Source organism: Bos javanicus, chromosome 3 (assembly GCF_032452875.1).
Source record: "Bos javanicus breed banteng chromosome 3, ARS-OSU_banteng_1.0, whole genome shotgun sequence".
Taxonomy (NCBI): Eukaryota; Metazoa; Chordata; class Mammalia; order Artiodactyla; family Bovidae; genus Bos; species Bos javanicus.
The window spans coordinates 119,916,247-119,935,304 of NC_083870.1; the positions used below are offsets into that span (position 1 = coordinate 119,916,247).

At 65.3% G+C, this 19,058-nt stretch overlaps 2 protein-coding genes across 7 annotated transcripts in view; both read left to right on the forward strand.

Moving 5' to 3' along the window:
• Nucleotides 1-4,882: 4,882 nt before the first annotated feature.
• CAPN10 (calpain 10) lies at nucleotides 4,883-15,481 on the forward strand. 6 transcript variants are annotated; one of them, XM_061412853.1, is made up of 13 exons: nucleotides 4,883-5,160; nucleotides 7,285-7,416; nucleotides 8,645-8,841; nucleotides 9,507-9,724; nucleotides 10,590-10,731; nucleotides 11,091-11,257; nucleotides 11,494-11,714; nucleotides 12,195-12,397; nucleotides 12,477-12,732; nucleotides 14,106-14,305; nucleotides 14,435-14,637; nucleotides 14,903-14,948; nucleotides 15,188-15,331. In XM_061412853.1, the coding sequence occupies exons 1-13, from the start codon at nucleotides 5,035-5,037 to the stop codon at nucleotides 15,204-15,206; spliced, it is 2,130 nt and encodes a 709-aa protein (XP_061268837.1). In that variant the 5' UTR covers nucleotides 4,883-5,034; the 3' UTR covers nucleotides 15,207-15,331. The 6 variants fall into 6 exon arrangements, with proteins under 6 accessions (XP_061268837.1, XP_061268838.1, XP_061268842.1 ...); XM_061412854.1 differs by having other exon boundaries at nucleotides 15,238-15,324; XM_061412855.1 differs by lacking the exon at nucleotides 14,435-14,637 and having other exon boundaries at nucleotides 4,886-5,160; nucleotides 15,238-15,481.
• Nucleotides 15,482-18,738: 3,257 nt separating this feature from the next.
• GPR35 (G protein-coupled receptor 35) overlaps nucleotides 18,739-19,058 on the forward strand; it is a 36,705-nt gene continuing 36,385 nt past the window's right edge. Inside the window, exon 1 of the mRNA XM_061412866.1 lies at nucleotides 18,739-19,034. The gene's annotated coding sequence lies outside the window, so the exon portion shown is untranslated. The remainder of the gene's footprint in view (nucleotides 19,035-19,058) is intronic.

Sequence of the window (19,058 nt, forward strand, 5' to 3'; positions counted from 1 at the left end):
CTGGACGTCATTGGCCCCGTGAGTCATCACGGTTGAGTCTTACCAGATGTTTCACGGCTGCATACCACGGCCTCCAGTGGTATGGGGCCCCTGCCAGCAACCCCCACCCCACCACAGGCCCGTGTCCTGTGTCCTGACAGCCGCTCATCTGTTCTGGGGCTGATGTCTGAGCCTCGGCCACACAAGAAAACACTCTTAACGTGCCGGCGTTTTAAACAGCGTAGGTTTATTTCTCACTTGTGGCATGGGTCCACTTCAGGCCAGGTGGTAGGGGGTGGGCTTCCCGTCACTGGTTCCTCAGGGCCCCTGGCTGATGGACAAGAGCATCTCGGCAGAAATAAGGGGGTGTGGGGGGGCTCAGACGGCAATCGGACTCACTGGGGTCACGTGCCACATCTGTCCACGGCATTCACACTGACCCTACACGGCCACTCCCACCAGGCGCGTGGGGTGGGGGGTTTCTGCCAGCGGCAGTAATGACCACCATAGGGGCTGGGGGCACGGTGTTGGGGGCAGAGAGGGAGCAGTCAGGCGGGAGAGTGGAGCCAGGATGGTGGCCACGAGCACAGGACCTGCTGGAGTCAGGAAAGTGGGACAGTGGGTGGACAGCCCACGCGGCCTCAAGTCCAGGGACCGCGTCCCCCTCAGGCCTCACCCTGGGGGTCCACCCTTGCCCTGGAAGGCCTCCGCTCCCCTCCCCCATCTTACTGGGCCTTCCTGGTGGCCAGGCCCCTCTCAGGCCAGGTGCCTTGAGTGGAATGTCAGATGTAAAAGACGAGGCCCACCCAGTCGAGCGCCCGCCCAGGAGAGTGTACACCACGTGCGGCAGGGCCAACACTCGCCAAGCTGATCCCAAGGAGACAGAGCGAACAGCAAGCGGAGGAGGGAGCTACAGCCGTGGCGCTGACATCTCAACCACGTGCACGGAGGGGGGCGCTGAAATAAACCAGGAACAGACACTTGTGAAACGACCGGGACTTGGGCCAAAGAACCTCTCAAAGCCTGGAAGTTTTTAAAGGGACAGTTCTTAAAAAATGAAAACTAGGAAGAATGGTCACAAAGAAGAGGGGTCATGGACTGGAAGAGCAGACAAAGAGCACTCAGCATCAGCACACGGCCCACGAAGGGACAGTACACAGGAAAAGAAGTGGGGCTCGCCCCAGACCTGGGGTCATGACCCACCCGCACAGCGACGCTCAAACTGACAGAGGCATCCCCTTCCTCCACGCATTGGGAGGCCACCCTCCCTCCCTTAGCCATCGCCCCACAGCCGCCCATCAGCCCTTACGGCCAGACCAAGCCACCTGAGGCCACCTCACCCGGGGGCAGCCTCCCTAACCCACCTGTGGGTGTGTTCCCTGACATAGGCTGTTGTTTCACCAAGAGCTATCAGATGTCAGCTGTTCAGGTTTCTTTGTTCCCACTTTCTCTCTAAATAATCCCTGACCAGACCCTGGAAGGATGAAGGCCAAGGCAGGGCAATTGCAGGGCATGGCATGGCTGCCCCCGGGGCCAGCCCAGCATCTGAGAGGGGCTCTGACAGGCATGGGCAGTGTGCTGAGAGGACAGCCGCCCACCGGCCAGGCCTGGATAAACCTCCCTTGTTCAAAAACGCATGAGCAAGTGGCGAGGCACAGACTCCACGACCTGAAATGAATGTGACGGCTCACCCACGCTGCAGAAAACAAACCACTTTGGAAAAATGGTCATCCCAAGGGACGGGAGTCAACATTAGAAATTATCAGTATCGTGTTAGTAATAAAACATAAGGACACGTGACCATTGTGGAGCAACAAGCGGAAACTCCAACAAGAACATTTATTATTTGTAACGAGGTTGAAAAACCCCAAGGTTGATCTAAAATCCTGCCCTGCAAGCATCCATTCCTCTCAGTGAGCAGAGTGACCTGGGCCTGCCTGGCCTCGGAACGCTGGCTCTGTCCATCTATAGCTGTGGGGTCCTGGGCTGCCGCCGCCTCCCGTTTAAGTCCAGGTTCCTCGTCGTAAGACGGGACAGTGACAACTACCGCTGAGGTGCGTGAGGCCCATGCAGACTCCACGTCTCGTCGCTGTGAAACGAGCCCGACCCTCCGGCTCGCAGGGTGGACCCCTCCTCCACTCTGTGAACTGATGGGGCCGCAGGAGGACACAGGGGCCTTCGTTCCAGCCCTCCCGGGATGGCTGCTCAGTTGGACCCTCCAGACGGGCAGGAGAGAGGCCCACGCTTCCGAACTCCTCCCCACCACCAGCTACCACCACCCCACAGGGGCGCAGTCCACGTCCCTGGCGCTCACGACTGCTCCCCACAGCCTAGGGCCATGACCCCCACCAACTGGCCCCTAGCCTGGGCCCAGGGTTGTTTCTCACAAGCCTCAGCCCGGCCCGGGCCCTGCACCACGGGGTCTGTAGTTGCAGACAGGGGCCCGGAGCACAGCCTGGACAGCCACCCAGCGGGACACAGCCTCCAGTGATCCTGCTTAGGTGACTTCCAGCCCTGCTGCAGTAGACGTGGTGGAGGCTGGTCCCGTGGGCCCAGGACTCGCTCTGGTGGGGGACCTCTCACCTGTCCTGTCCCCTCAGGAAGAGAGTCCCAGACAGAAGGCCCGGCCCAGAGGGACAGGAGCCCCGCCGCCTGCAGGCCCAGGACACTGGGGCAGATCCTCTGGCTGCCTCTGGTGCGGCACGTGCCTGAAAGTGCCCTGCAATTCAGATGCACCAGTGAAACTGAGAACGTGTCTAACCCAAGTTCACCTCGAGGTGTTTTTCCCAAACACTGTTGTTCTGCTGCACATCCAGCAAGGCTTCCTCACCTGAGGGGCCCAAGGTCAGTCCTTTCAGCTCCACGGGGCCTCCCGCTATCTCATTTGTGCCCATCAAACACTGCCGTGACGTGGAGCTGGTGTTCCCACCTCACTGAGGGCCGAGATCAGACTAAGTAACTGCCCATCTCAGGGCCTGGAGACTGGGATTGAGAACTGGTCATCTCCCCAGTCCAGGCTGTTTCCAACTCCTCCTTCTACCCACCAGCCAGAGGCTCCACTCTTACAAGGCAGGGGTGTGGGGGTGGGTGGGGTGAGCCCAGGAGTGAGAGGAGAGTACTGCTAACTGGCCAGTGGATCATCTTCACACCCAGGGGGTGGGGAATGGGACCCTGAAGGGCTCCCGGGTAAGTGTGGCCCAGGAGGAGCTGTGCCAGGCAGGCCGACAGGACAGCTGCCTTCAGCCATCTCAGTGCTGGTCACAAACTCGTCCCTACGGTCGTGGGCTGCTCCTTGCCACAAACCAACTGTCTCCTGCCGCTTGTCTGGGCATAAGCCCAGCCCTGGACACTGATGTGCCCACAGGAAGCTACCTGCTCTCCAGAGCTTGCAAGCCAGGGTTAAGAGGCCCAGCAGAGGCCTCCACTTGGAGTCCAGTTCTTGGGCTGGCCCCAGCTCATCTGCTAACCACCCTTATGTGTTACCTGAAGCAGACCAGTTGCCCAACACCCCAGGGCAGTGAAATCCATCCCCTCATCCTTTAGGACATCCACATGAGGCAGCTCCTGGGCCATTCCTGACTCCCTCCAGCTAGAGTGCAGCATCCAGCCTGCCATAAAACATCTCCTGTTGGAGTCAGTGCTTCAGGGTAAATTGTCATGAAGTAAGCTTTGCAGGGGGAGATGTCAGATGATACTGAGGTTCCAGAACCTCAGCAGAGATGAGGACCCTAGGCCCCCAAACCAAGGGGCTGGGGCCTGGTGGGATCGAGGTAGGTCACGCCACCACTAGCAGCTGCTCCTCATGCAGGCCCCATAGGGGCCTCAGAGGGAGGAGCCGCAGCTGTCGCAGCCTCACACTGGAGGCTCTGGAGCAAGGTCGGCGGGCGTTCTTGGGTCAGGCTCATCAGCAGGAGGGCCTGTGGGGATCTGATCTGACCACCCTGCGTATGCGGGGGCTGGGCAAAGACGGCTTGGGGACGCAAAATCTGAGCTCCAGGTGGTAGCAGAGAGCTGTCCGAGGATTGTGCCCTCCCCACCTGCCCCCGCGCGGCTCTCTGTGAAGGGTCCAGCCGCAGCGAAGCAGGCCTGGAGAGGCAGCCGGAGAACAAGCGTCAGGGTGGCTGCCTGCCCTCCTTCCCGGGGAAGGGCAGTTTCCTCGAGCAGATCCTGAAGTCGGCGTCCTCACCAACCCGCAGCACTAAGCGGCCCTGAGCTGCAACCGCAAGCCCAGCGGGTCACTGGCCAGCCCTTCAGGACCATCTAGATGGCCGGCCGTCTGGGGACCGGCACTACGCTCCAGCCTCATCGCCTGCCGACTCACGGTCCAGGGCGTCTAACCGCAGCCGGCCTCTCAGGCCTGGGACGGCCGTCCTGGGGCTGCCACACTTGCCCGGACCCCAGCACACAGCCGCAGTGATGGCGGACACCGGACGGCCCACAGCCGGCCTTCCCGAAGGCGTCCCGTTGGCTCCCAGACACCCCCGCGTTGGGGCTGGGAGAAGTGCATTGTGGGAGGCAGCGCAGCATGCTGGGACTTGTAGTCCGCGGGTCGACGTCGTTCGAGGCGGCCTTGCCGGTCCCTTCAGCCTCAGGAGGCTGTCCCCACGCCCCAGCCCGAACCACACCGGTTCGAGGAGACGCTGGCGCCGGACTCCCAGGCGTGAGTCTCGGCTGAGACACCTCCAAGCGCCCCCCGCCCCCCAGCCCTGGAAGGAGAGGCACAACCAACACTGCCGCACGGCTCGGTGACGCGACTTCCGGCGCCCGGAGGGAGGGGCCATCCTGCCACGTGACCAGGAGCGCCGCGCCTGGTTGGTTGCTGGGACGACGGTTACCGGGGCGACGGGGCGGGCGGGCACCAGGGCTGGGGGGCGCTGTGGGTGCCGCGGGGCTGGGGGCCTGGGGGGCCGGGAGTGCGGAGCCTGGCCGGGCGAGGGGGCGCGGGCAAGTGGGACCGCGCGCGGCCTGTTCGCCCTTCCCTCCGGGGCCGCGTGCCCGCTCGGCTGCGCTCGGCACCGGGTCGCGGGCTGCAGATGGGCGCCCGGGGTGCCCAAGATGCGGGCGCCGGCCAAGGAGCTCTTCCGCGACGCCGCCTTCCCGGCCTCGGACTCCTCGCTCTTCTCCAGCTTCTCCACGCCGCTGGCCCAGTTCCGCGAGGAGATCACCTGGAGGCGGCCCCAGGTGGGGCGGGCGGGGGCGGAGGGGGGGCTCTCGGGGGTCTCGCGCGGCGTTTCCAGGCCCGCTTCCCGCTGTCTTCAGGAGAGGGCTCCCCTGCCCATCCCCCAGCCAGCTCCGTGTGTCCTGGACCCGAGCTCACAGCCCCCACCTGAGAGCGCTCCCTTCCGCAGGGGATTCACGGCCCCGCGAGCTGGGCGCTTCGGCACACGGCAAACTCAGCCCCACTTGGGTCTGCTGTGAAGGGCTTCTAGTCTGCAGGTCTCTTCTGACCACAAGCAGTCTTGCTCTGTTTCTCCTGCTCCTCTGGAAGGGCCAGACTGAGCCTGCAAAGCCACAGCCGTTTTGTTCTGCACGCTGCACGCATGTGGTGAACCTCATGCCCTTTCAGGTGTAAACATCTCAAGGTGGCAGTTTAGAGGCGTGCTCCAGCCCAGTGTGCTGTGTGATAGCTTTAGAAATGGAGTATCCGCTGAATGAGGCTGTCCCCGGAGCAACCTTGTTCTCCCCGAGTGCACCCAGCCTTCGTGGAGACCTCAGCATGCACCCGCCCTGGAAGAGAGCCAGAACTGGCTTTCCTTGGACAGCACCGAGGGCCTGTTTCCAAGGGGCAACGAGCCTGATCAGCTAGGCCAGTGGACTCTAGGTGCAGTGGGAGGCCATTGGGGTGTTTTTAGCAGAGGAGTGATTCGGTTGGATTTGTTTTAAGAAGCTCACTCTTCAGCCAAGTGTCCAGAGGGCAAGAGTGCAGGTGGCCGTTGCGGTGGTCCTGGAGAAAGAGGCAGGGGCTCAGATTAGTGCGACAGCCTCAGGCTGGGGCTCTGGCATGGGCAGATTTAAGGGAGATGTCCAAGCCAGGATTCATAGGTCTTAGTGACCAACTGGAAGTAGAGAGTGAGGATGAAGGGGGGATCAAGAATTTCTAGATTTCTAGCCTGAGCACCAGTGGGGTGGGGGTCCTGGCTGATGTGCTGCAGAAACGGGAGGTGGGCTGGAAGTGTAGGCTTGGGTTTTGCTCTCACAGGTTCAAGCAGAGCTGACAGTAGGCAAGTGGGTGTGAGAGCCAGGAGCTCAGGAGGAGCGGGTTAGATGATGCTCCTGGGAACAGGGACCACACAGATGGCTTACTGTCTGGAGTCTGGGAGGGCATCTTGGAGAAAGTAAGGGCAGAGAAGAAGAGACAGCTTGGAACCAAGCCTTAAGGAACCACAGGTGCCTTGACAAGCAGACTTGAGAAGCAGCAGGCAGAGAGGGGAGAGGACAGCCCGAGCACGTGGAGTCGTGGATGCCAGGAGGGGGCTGTTGGGCACAGGGGAGCTGCAGTTCTTATGCCACTGTGTCAGGAAAGAGGAGCACAGAGGATGCCCGTGGGAGGTGATGACATGGAGGTGACACTGATGCAGAGCGGTTTTGGGGCTATGGACCTGCTCGGAAGCAAGGGGGTGTTGTAAGAAACAGGAGGGAGGAAGTGGGGGGAGCAGCTCTCGGAGGAGATGGTCAGTGAAGCGCCGGGAGGGGAAGCAGTGCCCAGGGACAGGGCATCGAAGCAGCGGGCCTCCTCTCCCAGGCCTGTGCTGGTGGGATCCCGCCTGCAGGACTGGGGGTGGGGGGGGACATGTATGGACTCAGACACTGAGAGCAGCAGGGGTCAGGCCAGGGGGCTTCCGGTGGAGCCCCAGGCGCAGCCGCTGCTCAGAGGGACCTGGGTGTTTTCAGGAGAGCAGGAGGAAGGTCAACTCATCTAGGGTGTGGAGAGCTCAGCCTTGTAGAGAAGCGGTACGGAAGACCCCCTTGAAACCTGCCTTTGTGAATTTAAAGGGAAACCGTTTTCTAGACCAACATTTCACTGTTGCACAAAGAGGGTGGTGGGATTTGTCCAGAGTTGGGGGGGTGCCAATCAAGGAAGGTCGGCGGAGACAGGGAGCCCAGAATCCAAGCTGGACAGGCTGATGTGCAGCCTGGAGGGGCTGACGGGTACTGGCCGCAAGAGGCCAGCCATTTCCCGTGCCCTCTTAGGCAACGTGGATGCCCGGAAGAGCTCCTCCCCAACCCTGCCACACGAGGCCTCTGCTCTTGGTTTCCCGGCAGCTCCCGAGCATGATATCACTCTGGACGATTTTCTTATTTCAGGAAATCTGCGCCACGCCCCGGCTGTTTGCAGGTAGCCCACAGGAAGGGCAGGTGAAGCAAGGGCTGCTGGGGGACTGCTGGTTCCTGTGTGCCTGCGCCGCCCTGCAGAAGAGCCGCCACCTCCTGGACCAGGTGTCTGCCTGCCGCCCGCGGCTGTCTCTCCTCCTCTCTCTCCCTGTCTGACCATGTAGGAAGGAAGCGGGGCGGGGAGGGCACTCCGCCATCAGGCCCAGCGGCCCCCTCTCCCGCAGGAGCTGGCAGGGCGCTTTCTGCTGCACCTGCTCCACCATCTCCCGAGCCCTGGGCCAGCCATGTATGTGTGACACACACAGACACACACACACACACACGCACGCGCACACACCCACACGTGTATATATATGTTTTAGTTTGACGGCATTGGGTTTTAGTTGAAGCACGTAGGATCTAGTTCCTTGACCAGGAATTAAATCCAAGCCGCCTGCATTGAAAGCATGAAGGCTTAGCCCCCGACCACCAGGGAAGTCCCTGGCAGGCACTTGGAAGAAAAAGACAAACACGCCAGCCCAAAGTAGGAGAGGGCCAGTTGAGGGATCCTGTGCTGGTTTGGAGTAAGTTTCCTGGCTAGTTGGGGTGGTGGTTCTCTTTTCTTATAGATTTTGAACATCAATTGGCAAAAGGTGGTTAGAACTGTTTCAGATGTAGGCGGACCCCACAGGAATAGGAGGCCGCCCAGACTCCTTCCCCAGGAGCACTCGCGGCCTGGCTGAGTGTGACCAGTGAAAGCAGCAGTGTTGATCCCTTTCCCAGCGGCTCCCATGTCCCCGGTGCTGGGCCAAGCCCACTACAGTTGCCAGCTTTCATTTTCACAGGCCTTGCTGGCCTGGACCCCCTCTTACAAACAAGGCGCTGAAACCATGGTCACGTCCCAGTTGGCAAGGGCAGAGCTGGGACGCAATGGGGCCGTCTGGGTGCAGACCCCCTCCTGTCTCAGCCCTGGGCCGGAATCGCAGCCCCAGCCATGAGCAGGGGCCGGGCACTGGCGGAGCTGTGCCCAGGCTGCAGCTGGGGTAGCTGCCACCTCCGCCACGCAGGCCTCTGAAGTCACGTTGGTCATGGATTCAGGGCCTGCGCTCCCCGGGGACGCGAGCTCATGATGGCTGGCTAGAGCTTTCGGAGGCGCCGGTCGCTCAGAGCGGCCCTGGCACCTTTCACTGGAAGGTCTGAGACCTCCTGTCCCCCGAGTGGTGTTCACACGAGTCGGACAGCCAGGCGCGCGCCGGGGGGCAGCGTCCGGCGCGGTCACGCTCTGGCCGGGCTGGGACGCGCCACCTTGGGCCTTCTCTCACCGTCTGCTTTTGCCTCCCCCCACGTGCGCTAGGTCTTCCCTCCGGGACAGCCGAGCTGGCTCGACCAGACGTACCGGGGCTCCTTCACCTGCCGAGTGTGGCAGTTTGGACGCTGGGTGGAGGTGACCGTAGATGACCGTCTGCCTTGTCTTGCAGGGAGACTCTGCTTCTCCCGGTGCCAGAGAGAGGATGTGTTCTGGCTCCCCTTACTGGAGAAGGTCTACGCCAAGTACGCCGGCCGGCGTGGAGGGGCTGGGCGGGCGGGCAGGGGTCCCGGGCCGCAGTGCCCTTCTGAGGGCTTCCAGGGTGGGCTGGCCCGTCCAGAGACCGCAGCTCTGAGGCTTGGCCCGTGGGCTGCTGTCCCCTTGGCCCGTGCCCCCTTGCCCTGCCCTCACATCACGGTCAGGCACGGGGGCATCGCCTCTAAAGAGAGGGTGCACTCTGTCCTCTCTTTTCTCAAACCCAAGTGAGACAAGTCTCTCTGCCCACCTGGTTCTCTGGGGACAGGCGGCCTCTCTGCAGGTCGCTGGGAAGGAGTGAGGCGTCCGAGGCGTCAGGGTTGTCTGTTGTGGTTTTGAGACCACAGATGCCCTCCCTGGACGCACTGGTGGTTGTGCTGAAGGAGGCTGGGTTGGGAGGTGGGCCTTCGTGGCAGGAGTGAGCCCCTCCGTAAGCCTCGCGTCAGGCCCAGGGCCTTGATCGTGAGAGGCGGAGGGGTGTGCTCACGGCCACTGTGCCCACTCCTACTGGAGCCTGCGTGGGCCTTGTGCCTGGACGTGGTGGGGACAGGGTGGGGCAGAAAGAGAGGTGATTGAGGTGGGTCAGAGGCAGGCCGGGGGCACAGGAGGGCTGGGGGCCCAGTGCCGGGCCTCACGCCGCCTGGCCGTCCCCCAGGGTCCACGGCTCCTATGAGCGGCTGTGGGCGGGGCAGGTGGCAGACGCCCTGGTGGACCTCACTGGTGGCCTGGCCGAGAGGTGGAACCTGAAGGACGTGGCCGGATCCGGTGGCCAGCAGGACGGGCCCCGCGGTGCAGGACGCAGGACTTGCCGGCAGCTGCTCAACTTGAAGGACCGCTGTCTGCTGAGCTGCTCGGTGCTCGGCCCCAGGACAGGTAGGGTGGAGCTCAACCTGCGCGCCTGAGCCCTCGCTGCTTCCTGCCGGAGCTTTGTAGCCAGGTCCTGTTGGGACTGAGTCGAGAGAGGACCTCTGTCCTCAGAGCTGGTATCCCAGGTGTGCCCTTCCCTCCTGACCAGGCTTCTCCGGAGGGCAGTGTCCCACCTTCCCTTGACCAGGACTGGCCTCCAGGGTGAGAGGGGCGTCTGCACTGGGGCCCCCAGGACGCAGAGTGGTGGCACCATCTCTGGCCCCGCTGCTGACCAGGCAAAACCAGTGCTCAGGTCTCCACTCTGGTGATACACGTGCTCATGAAGCAAGTCTGTTGAAAGAAAAAGTCGCCCAAACTTGACCGCTCTGACTCGTCAGTGCCCTTTCTCAGCTGCTTTCTTCGCGAGACGCACGTGTCCTGTGTCATGTATCGCTCTGTGCGCTGTGTGGACTCTGTCAGGATCCTACGTAATCCCTGAATCGGCCGTGTTTCTCTGAGTCCGTCCCTTAAAGACCCGTATTTATGGTCTTTCCAGTTTCACGTTGTTAGAGATGACATCACAGTGAGCATCTTTGCGCACAATTGCTTTCATGTTTAAGATTATTTTTATAACAGGACTTTTGTCCTAAGTGTCATCCGGGCGAGGACCGAGGCCCAGAGAAGGCGGTTTGCAGGCCTGGTGGCAGCTGAGCCCAAATCCAAGGCCAGGTGCTCCCGCTGGCGCCTCGCTGGATCAGGTCACACCCCGGTTGACTTGCCCGCCATGGTCAGGACACTGCACCTGTGCGCTGCAGACGGCGGCCGTGTGTCCCGGGCAAGGAGGCAGGCCTGTGTCCGCTCGGTGTGGACCTTGCGGCTGTTCCTCCCCCAGGGACCCGGGAGCTGGGTGAGTTTCATGCTTTCATCGTGTCGGATCTGCGAGAGCTCCAGGATCTGGCCGGCCGGAGCGTCCTGCTGCTGCGCATTCAGAACCCCTGGGGCCGGCGGTGCTGGCAGGGGCCCTGGAGGGAGGGGTGAGTGCAAGCGGGCGCTCTGGGCCTCACTCTGCCCGTGTGGGCCGTGGAGGGCGGGGGGCACCGTGGCCAAGAGCCGTCTCGACCGTGCGCGTGCCCGGTGCCTGCGGCTTGGACCGTGGTCAGGACAGTTTGCTTGGTCTCTGGCACAGCCCCCTTGGCACCTGCTCGTGGGCAGCCTGCTCTGTGCAGGGCCCCAGACGGCCTTGGGAGGCTGGCTTCGTGCTGGACCCCGGGACCCCAGCGACGCTGAGGGCTGGGGCCTGTCCTGAGGGCACCCACGGACGGAGGATGCCCCCTGGGCTGCAGGTGGGCGCTTGCTCCCGGGCCTCTGCTCCGCTGAAGGGGGCTCCTTGCAGGGGTGAAGGGTGGAGCCAGGTGGAGCCGGCGGCCCAGGCGGAGCTGCTGTCGCAGCTGCAGGACGGGGAGTTCTGGGTGGAGGAGGACGAGTTTCTGCGGGAGTTTGACGAGGTCACTATCGGCTTCCCCAGCACGGAGGCTGGCCACCTGCAGAGCCTGCACTCAGGTGAGGGAGGCCCAGGCAAACCACCCACCCTCTGAAGTGGGGCGGGCCACCCGGCTCCACTCTCGCCCCACTCCGGCTTCTCTTGAGGGCGGAGCGATGGTCCCATCCCCGCTGCCCCGGGGGGGACAGGTGGCCAGGTGGGATGTCCTCACGGTGCAGGGGTCCTGACACCAAAGTGGGGCTGGGGGCGTGAGGGGGACCCCATCCCCGCGTCTGAGCGGCGCATCCCCGCCCAGGAAAGGTGCTGTGCCACACTCAGGAGCTGCCCGGGGCCTGGGTCAAGGGCCAGTCGGCAGGAGGCTGCCGGAACAACAGCGGCTTCCCCAGCAACCCCAAGTTCTGGCTGCGGGTCTGCGAGCCCAGCGAGGTGTACGTGGGCGTCCTGCAGAGGCCGCGGGTGCGCGCAGCCGGCCGCCCAGGCAGAGACTACCAGGCCGTGGGCCTGCACCTCTGGAAGGTAGCCCTGCCCGTGGGACATGGAGGCCTGAGCCCCCGGAGCCCCCCAAGTCCCCTTTCCACCCCCACCCCGTCAGATCTGAGTCCACGGGACTCGCCTCCTTCCCCCAGCCTGGCTGTGTCTTCTGGCCAAAGGCACACAGCATGGAAGCAGCCTGGCGGGTGGGGGGGGGGGTGCCCTCCAGTGAGCAGAGCTGCTGGGAGGGCTCCAGGGGGCGGTCCAGCCGTGGCTCTGCGCACATGCCCCTGGGAGGTCCTGTCCGCTCCTCACCCCCTCCCCTCCAATGCGGATGGGAGGTCCCGGTGTCTTGGGTCACAGCATTGCTGGCAAGCCTGGCAGGCCCAGATGGCATCAGCCACGTGTCTTTACCGGCACGTGTGTTTCACGTGGGACTCAGCTGCAGATTCTCAGGGAGGGACCCGAAGGCCTGGGTCCTCCAGGGCCCCCCGGCTCTGACGGGCGCTCCGGGGCCCCCTGCAGGTGGAGAAGCGGCGGGTCAACCTGCCCAGGGCCCTGTCCGCGCCCCCCGTGGCGGGCACCGCATGCCACGCCTACGATCGCGAGGTGCACCTGCGCTGTGAGCTCGGCCCGGGCTTCTACCTGGCCGTGCCCAGCACCTTCCTGAAGGACGTTCCGGGGCAGTTCCTGCTCCGGGTCTTCTCCACCGGGAGAGTCGCGCTCAGGTGAGGGGCGGGCCGGGGCGGGGCGGGGCGGTTCCGCGCTGGCGGCTCGCTCACCGGCGCCTCCTGCTTGTCCCCGCAGCGCCGTCCAGCCAGCCGCCCCGAGCCCCGGCCCCCGGGAGGTGCCGCCAGCGGGCGAGTGGGAGACCGTGCGACTGCGGGGCTCCTGGAGGGCCGGCCAGACCGCGGGGGGCAGCCGCAACTTCGCCTCCTACCCCAGCAACCCCCGCTTCCCGCTGTCGGTGCCGCAGGGCGCGGGCCCGCGTTGCGTGCGCATCTCCCTGCGCCAGCACTGCCGCGACCTCCAGTGCCTCCCCATCGGCTTCCACGTCTTCCAGGCAGGCGGCGGGCGGCGCGTGGGGCCCGGGGCCCCAGGGTCACCGGGCAGCTCGGGCAGGCCTGTCCACTCACCCGGGCTCAGAGCAGCTGCATACCCGGGCCCCGTGTGAGGTGTGGAAGTGGCTCAGCCGTGTCCGACTCTGTGCGACCTGGACTCTCCAGGCCAGAACACCGGAGGGGGAGCAGTTCCCTTCTCCAGGGGAGCTTCCCAACGCAGGGATCGAACCCAGGTCTCCTGCACTGCAGGCGGGTTCTTTACCAGCTGAGCCACCAGGGAAGCCCACCTGAGTCCTGAGCTGCTCCCAGATCTGTGCTTCCAGCCAGGAGCCCCCACAGGACGCTCTGGGCACAGGGTTGAGCAGGAGCCTCCCGAAGGCCACATGAATCCCCGGCCCCCCACCCACCGAGTGCCTGGACCAGCGGGGACCTGTTCTCGCGGGGACAAGCAGGGAGGGAGGGGTAGCCCACACCGCCTCAGACAGGACAGACAGATGCTCTACCTGCCCATGAGGGCTTCTGGACCAGAAAGGAGACTTAGAGCGGGGTCCCGAGGCGCTCAGAGCCCAGGAGCTCAAGGCGGGTGGAGTCCCAGGCAGGAGAGAAGGGAGGCTCTCGGGAGAGAGTGCCATTTCCCCAGCCATGCACAGCGGGAGCTGGGGCCCCACAGAGGGGAGACTGGCCCTGGGTCCTGGGGCCACCCAGGGTCGGGTGGCAGGCAGCCGCGAGAAGGCCAGGGGCTCACAGCGCCACCCAGAGTGCCTCCCGGCCTGCCTGCCCTTCTGAGACACGGGCAGGACGCCCTTTGCAGACCTGCAGCTGGAGTATTGAGGGGAGGTGAACGCCAGAGGCCACAGACTCCCCACCCCTTCTGGGGGCCCCGCTTGAGGATGGGGCTGGGCAGGGGCCGCTGCACCGAGGAGGGTGTGGCCGGAAGGTGGCCCAGAGCCGTGCTGTCGTGGGGCTTGGTGGGGGCGGCTCTTCTCGAGAAGCTCCTGTGCCCTTGGGGTCCCGACAGCCGTGGGCACCACACTGTGGCCATGCTCCACTCAGGCCACCCGGGGCCGGTGCCCAGGGGCTTCGAGAGAAGGGCCAGGGCACGGACGACAGTGAGATGCCCGCCCGGGGCGGCCGGCACAGCGGCGCTTCTGCAGGTCCCCAGGCAGGGGGCCATGTGGGCAGTGGGGCCCCGTGAGGGGCCTGGCGTGTGACGAGGGCCAGGCCAACTGCCGGCTGCCCCCAGCCAGGGCAGCCCCACCGGGAAGGAAGCTGGGTCGAGGCTGCAGGAAGAGGACAGGCCTTTGCGGTCCTGGCGGCCGCAGCCAGTCTGGTCACCCACAGGCGGGCCTGCTGTCTGAGCCCCGGCCTCCCCTAGGTTCCGGCGGACGGCGGGGGCCAGGACGCACCCTCCCTGCTGCTGCAGGAGCCTCTGCTGAGCTGCGTGCCGCACTGCTACGCCCAGGAGGTGAGCCGGCTCTGCCACCTGCCCGCCGGCGCCTACCGCATCGTGCCCTCCACCTACCTGCCGGACACAGAGGGCGCTTTCACGTTGACTGTGGAGACCAGAATCGACAGGTGGGCGCCGGGGCTGCGCGTGTGCGCCTGTGCACGCGGCTGTGTGTGGGTGTGGGGCGTGTCCCCAGCACTCCCACCCCAGGGTCTCTCCCAGTTACCCGCACAGCCTGACTCGCACCTGCCCCGCAGAGCACGAGGCCTGTGGGAGGAGAGCCGACGGGCCTGGAGCTCAGTGCCCCCACCCCACGCCCCGGGGTGCGGGGAGGCCCAGGGTGAGGGGCCTGGAGCTCACTGCCCCCCACCCCACGCCCCGGGGTGCGGGGAGGCCCAGGGTGAGGGGCCTGGAGCTCACTGCCCCCCACCCCACGCCCCGGGGTGCGGGGAGGCCCAGGGTGAGGGGCCTGGAGCTCACTGCCCCCCACCCCACGCCCTCGGGGTGCGGGGAGGCCCAGTGTGATGGGCCTGGAGTTCACTGCCCCCCCACCCCACGCCCCGGGGTGCGGGGAGGCCCAGGGTGAGGGGCCTGGAGCTCACTGCCCCCCACCCCACGCCCTCGGGGTGCAGGGAGGCCCAGGGTGAGTGAGGGGCCTGGAGCTCATTGCCCCCCGCCCCAGGGGGCGGGGAGGCCTAGGGTGACAGTGGCCTCCTCTCCTGCAGGCGCTCCATTCACAGCCAGGAGATGCTGGGGCAGCCCCTCCAGGAGGTGTGTGTTGGGTGCAGAGGGGAGGGCCCTCCCAGTGCCCTGGGGTCTTAGCTGCCTCCCAGCCCCTCCCAGCAGCCACCCCGCAGGCTGTGCTGGGCCCTGGGACAGGAGGGGCCCTTGTCCCCCCGCTGGGAGCCCCAGGCAGAGATTCTCAGGGTGGTGGCGGGCCTGCAGTAGGTGAGGCTGGTCTCCCGCCAGCCAGGGCAGCGCCTCCCAGCCCTCGTGCCCTCCTCCCGCAGGCCTCCTTCATGGCGGTGATGAAAGCCTGAGTGGCTGACCATGCTTGCAGGCTCTGGTGACCCACAGTGACCAGCCTGCACGTGTCCCAGGAGCAGCAGCCCTGCGGTCCAGCGGGAGCCACAGGAAGGGCACCAGGGTCCTCGTGGCTGAGCCTCCCAGAATCCTCCACGCAGTCTCTCCACTGCCCGAGAAACAGGCCGTACAGTGGACGGAGCGCGTCGGGACACACGTTATTTGAACTGTTTGTTAGAAACGTTTTTAGGATCCAGTTTATAAATAAACATGAGCACCGAGCAGCGTCCAGCCGGTTCAGGTGGCCAGCAGGAGCAGGTGGGGGCTCCCACCGGCCGCTGACACTCAGGGGATGATCGGGGGCCCGGGCGGGCCGGGGCGGGGCTGGTGAGGGGAGGATGTGGCAGGTGGTGAGAAGGCGGGCGCACGAGCTGGAGGGTGCCCGTCCACACAGGTCTCCCCGCCGTGTCCAGTCTGTTTCCCGCCCAGTGGCGCTCAGGGGTGGACGGGTGGTGAGGAGGCGGGTGCGCGGCAGGTCTTGGGCGGGAGCTGGAGGGTTCCCGTCCACACAGGTCACCCCCACTCCACGTCCAGTCTCCTGTCCTGGCCGGTGGCGCTCAGGGGTGGACGCTGTCCAATGCCCAGTGGCCGTGTCGGAGCTGCAGTCCTCTGCCCGTGACTCAGCGGGGGTGTCCCTGCGGGCCTCGGCCCCGGGCCCCCTAACCCTAAGCCTCTGGAGTGGGGGCCCTGACCTTGGCCTGGCGTGTCTCCTGTCCCCATGTGTCCCCCGACTCTGCACCGTGTTGTCACCGTGGTCAGGGTGCCTGGCCTGTTGGGCTCCTTGTCCCGAGTTACAGTGTCGTTTCTTGGGAGGGGCTGCAGGGCCTCTGGTCCTGGCAGGAAGTCTTCCCACCCGTTCCTGACTTGCACCCTCGAGGCCGCACCACGAGCCTGTGGCTCCCTGGGAGCAGGTGGCGTGCTCGGGAAACCCTGGTTCTGAGTCAGGGGGTGATAGGGTGGGACCACTGCCCCTGAGGGGACCGCCCCGCAGCTTCAGGGCCTCGAGGGGTCCCCGTCCCCACCCTCCCCAAGGTACCGTCTATGATGTGTCATCTGGGCAGCGGGGCAGAGGCGTCAGTCTCACCCTTGGCCTTCCTGCCTGCACTCCGACCCCAGAGAGGGAGTTGGATGTCTGCACGTGGCCGTCCCAGTTTCGTGCTTGGAGACCAGGAAGTGACCCCATCGCCCACCATGAGCGGTCCTGGCAGGGGTCCATGATCAGCAGCTCTCTGTGTCCCACCGTGGCTTGGGGGCAGTGTCAGCTGCAGGCCTGAGTTCCTGCAGCCTGGTCCTCCCTGCCCCTCCCTGAGCACAGCCACGGAGCGAGGGCCTGCGGGCTGGTGGTGGCGGCAGGTGGGGAGTCTGTTGTGCACACTCGCTGGGGGAGGCGGCCTTCCTCTGGGGCCCGACCACCTCTGCAGTCAGCGGGCCCAGGCCTGCTCCTGTCCTGCTCTGGGGCTGCTCCTCTTGTGGCCAGCGGTGGCCTCACCCCTGGCCCCAGCCTCCTGGCCCATCCCCTGCAGCTGCTCCTGTTCCTGCGTCTCAAACCCACTGTTCCCTCTGCCCCTCCCCGACCCACCTGGTCAAACAGCGCCCAGACAGGACGAGACCACCCCTGTGCCAGGGCTGCCGTCTCCCTGCCCCCAGGGCCAGTGGGTAACCCAGCTCCAAACCGCACGGTATCGCCTCTTCGAAGACCTCAGAGGCTGACGCTGAGACAAGTTTGGGGTGCAGGATGTTTACAAGGGAAGGAGATCTGATGTGTGCACCCGGGGGCCCGCGTGGGGCTGAAACACAGGTCTCCCGGGCAGGTGTTAACCTCAGGCATCCTGAGAAGAAAGCAGAGCTTCATGTGAGCAGACAGAAGTGGCCGCCTGCAATCCAGGACGGGGCCTTCGCCAGGAACCAGACTGGCCTGGGCCTGGCCTCGGACGTCCAGCTCCGAGTTGGAGGCGTCAGCGTCTGTGGTTAAGCCCCAGGCCTGCGGGGTTTTCTCTTGGTCCCGGGCCTCGGCCGAGGGCTTCCCTGGGGTGGAACTTCTCCCTAAGCCTCAAAGGGTGTGCTGTTTGCAACTGCCGCTGCCTCAAAGCAGAACTCGTCCTGAGATCAGCGGGGGAGAGGCCCGGGGGACGGGGGGCAGGGAATCTCTTCAGACCCGCAGGTACCCCCCGCCTCAGAGGCCTCTGCGGTCGGCCAGCTCACCCCTGCCTGACGGCCCTGCCCAGATGACCAGTGTCACTGCGAGCCAGCCCGTGCCGCACACCGCTCCCTCGGGCCAGCCCTGGCTGCCTGCTCCCCCGGCCCGTCTGGGGGCGCCCTCGAGCCAGCCACTGCGTCTCGGCTGTGTCATTTACCATCCCCTTCCCTTCCCCACTTGGTCCTGGGAGGCTGGTGACTTCAGTGAGAACAGAGAGCCGGGGCTTCAGGCATGGGCCCTGCAGATCAGCCCCCTTCCAAAGAAGCCTGAAAAGTAAGATGCTGCCCATCGCCTGTCACCATCAGCCCTTCACCCCTGGGGCGGGGCGGGGGTGGGGCACTAGAACCCCAGGAGGGCAGAACGCTGCCAGCTTTTCCCCAGGAGCCGGCAGGGTGGCCCATGGTTTTCCTTGGTTCCCCTTGGGCCGTCCGGGTCCCACGGCAGGGTCGGGTCAAGGCCAGGGCCACGGCCACCGCAGGTGGAAGGCGGCCACCGCCGGGGACAGCTGGTACCGGCCTTGCCCTCTGAGCCAGAGGAGGCGGTGTCGGCGTGCAGAGGCAGGGCGCCGTCGGGGGCAGTCTCCGTGCCCCTCGCAGCAGGCCCCCTCCTGCCGTCAGCCCCTGGGCCTGCCCCAGCTGTTGTGCCCTCCCTTCGCAAGAGGCACCGGCCGGCTGAGCTGAGGGGCCTTTCCTTCCCCAGGCCAGCCTCCGTGCCGGGCAGGCCGGTTCCAGGTGGGGCACCGCCTCCTAGCTGAGCCGTCACAGAGCAGCTCGTATTCTCTGGGCTCCAGTGTCCTTGCTGCAAGTGTGCGGGCTCTGCCCGTCCTGTGTCCAGACTCTTCCCCTTTGGTTTGCCCTGGAGTCCTCGATCTGGACATGCCTGCTGGGGTAGCTCCAGGCCTGCTGACGAGGGACAGGGACCTGCAACCCGAGGTCCCCACCGTCTGAGCCCATCCCCTCCCGCCCAGGGTGGAGGTCCTGATGCATTAGCATCCTCATCCTGAGGAGGTCCTGATGCATTAGCCCGTCTAGTATCACATCTGATTCCCGCCCCCAGGCCCAGCGCAGAGTTCCCGGGCGGAATGGGGCTGCAGAAGGCGGGACCCCAGGCTCTGGGAGGGCCTGGGGCCCCGGGCAGGCCCACTGCTGCCCCCGCCCTCTGCCACACTGACTGACACGGAGCCAGGCCCCGCTCTGGGCTCCACGGAACCCGCGCCAAGCTGAGGACCCTGCACGGAGCCCAGGGCTGTGTCCAGGGCCGGGGCCCTCCTGGGGTCCCCGATCTGTGGGCATGCGGGTGGTGAAGACCGCCTCCCTCCTGGGCACGTCTCCTGGCTGACCCAGGTGGGCGGGTCTAGGTGCAGGGGCGGGCGCCTCCTTTCCCGGCTTTCCCAGCAGACTTTGCCCCAAACGCCTGCCTGAGTTTCCTTGCCGTCTTCACTTCCTGCTCCGGACTCAGCGGGCAGTGCCTCCTCGGTGGGAGCCAAGTCCACCCCAGTCTCAACCCTGGACCTCCTCTCTCCCCACCCTCCCTTCCTCCCCAGGCGAGGTCAGCTTGGGGGAGGCAGAGCTTCTAGGGTGAGTATCAAGACCCTAGCTCCC

Excerpts from the sequence above, each read along its gene's own strand:
- CAPN10 (XM_061412853.1), top strand. The coding sequence starts at position 5,035 with ATGCGGGCGCCGGCCAAGGAGCTCTTCCGCGACGCCGCCTTCCCGGCC. Across the intron at positions 9,725-10,589 it reads GGTGCTCGGCCCCAGGACAG|GGACCCGGGAGCTGGGTGAG; the intron begins GTAGGGTGGAGC and ends TTCCTCCCCCAG. Across the intron at positions 12,398-12,476 it reads ACCGGGAGAGTCGCGCTCAG|CGCCGTCCAGCCAGCCGCCC; the intron begins GTGAGGGGCGGG and ends TTGTCCCCGCAG.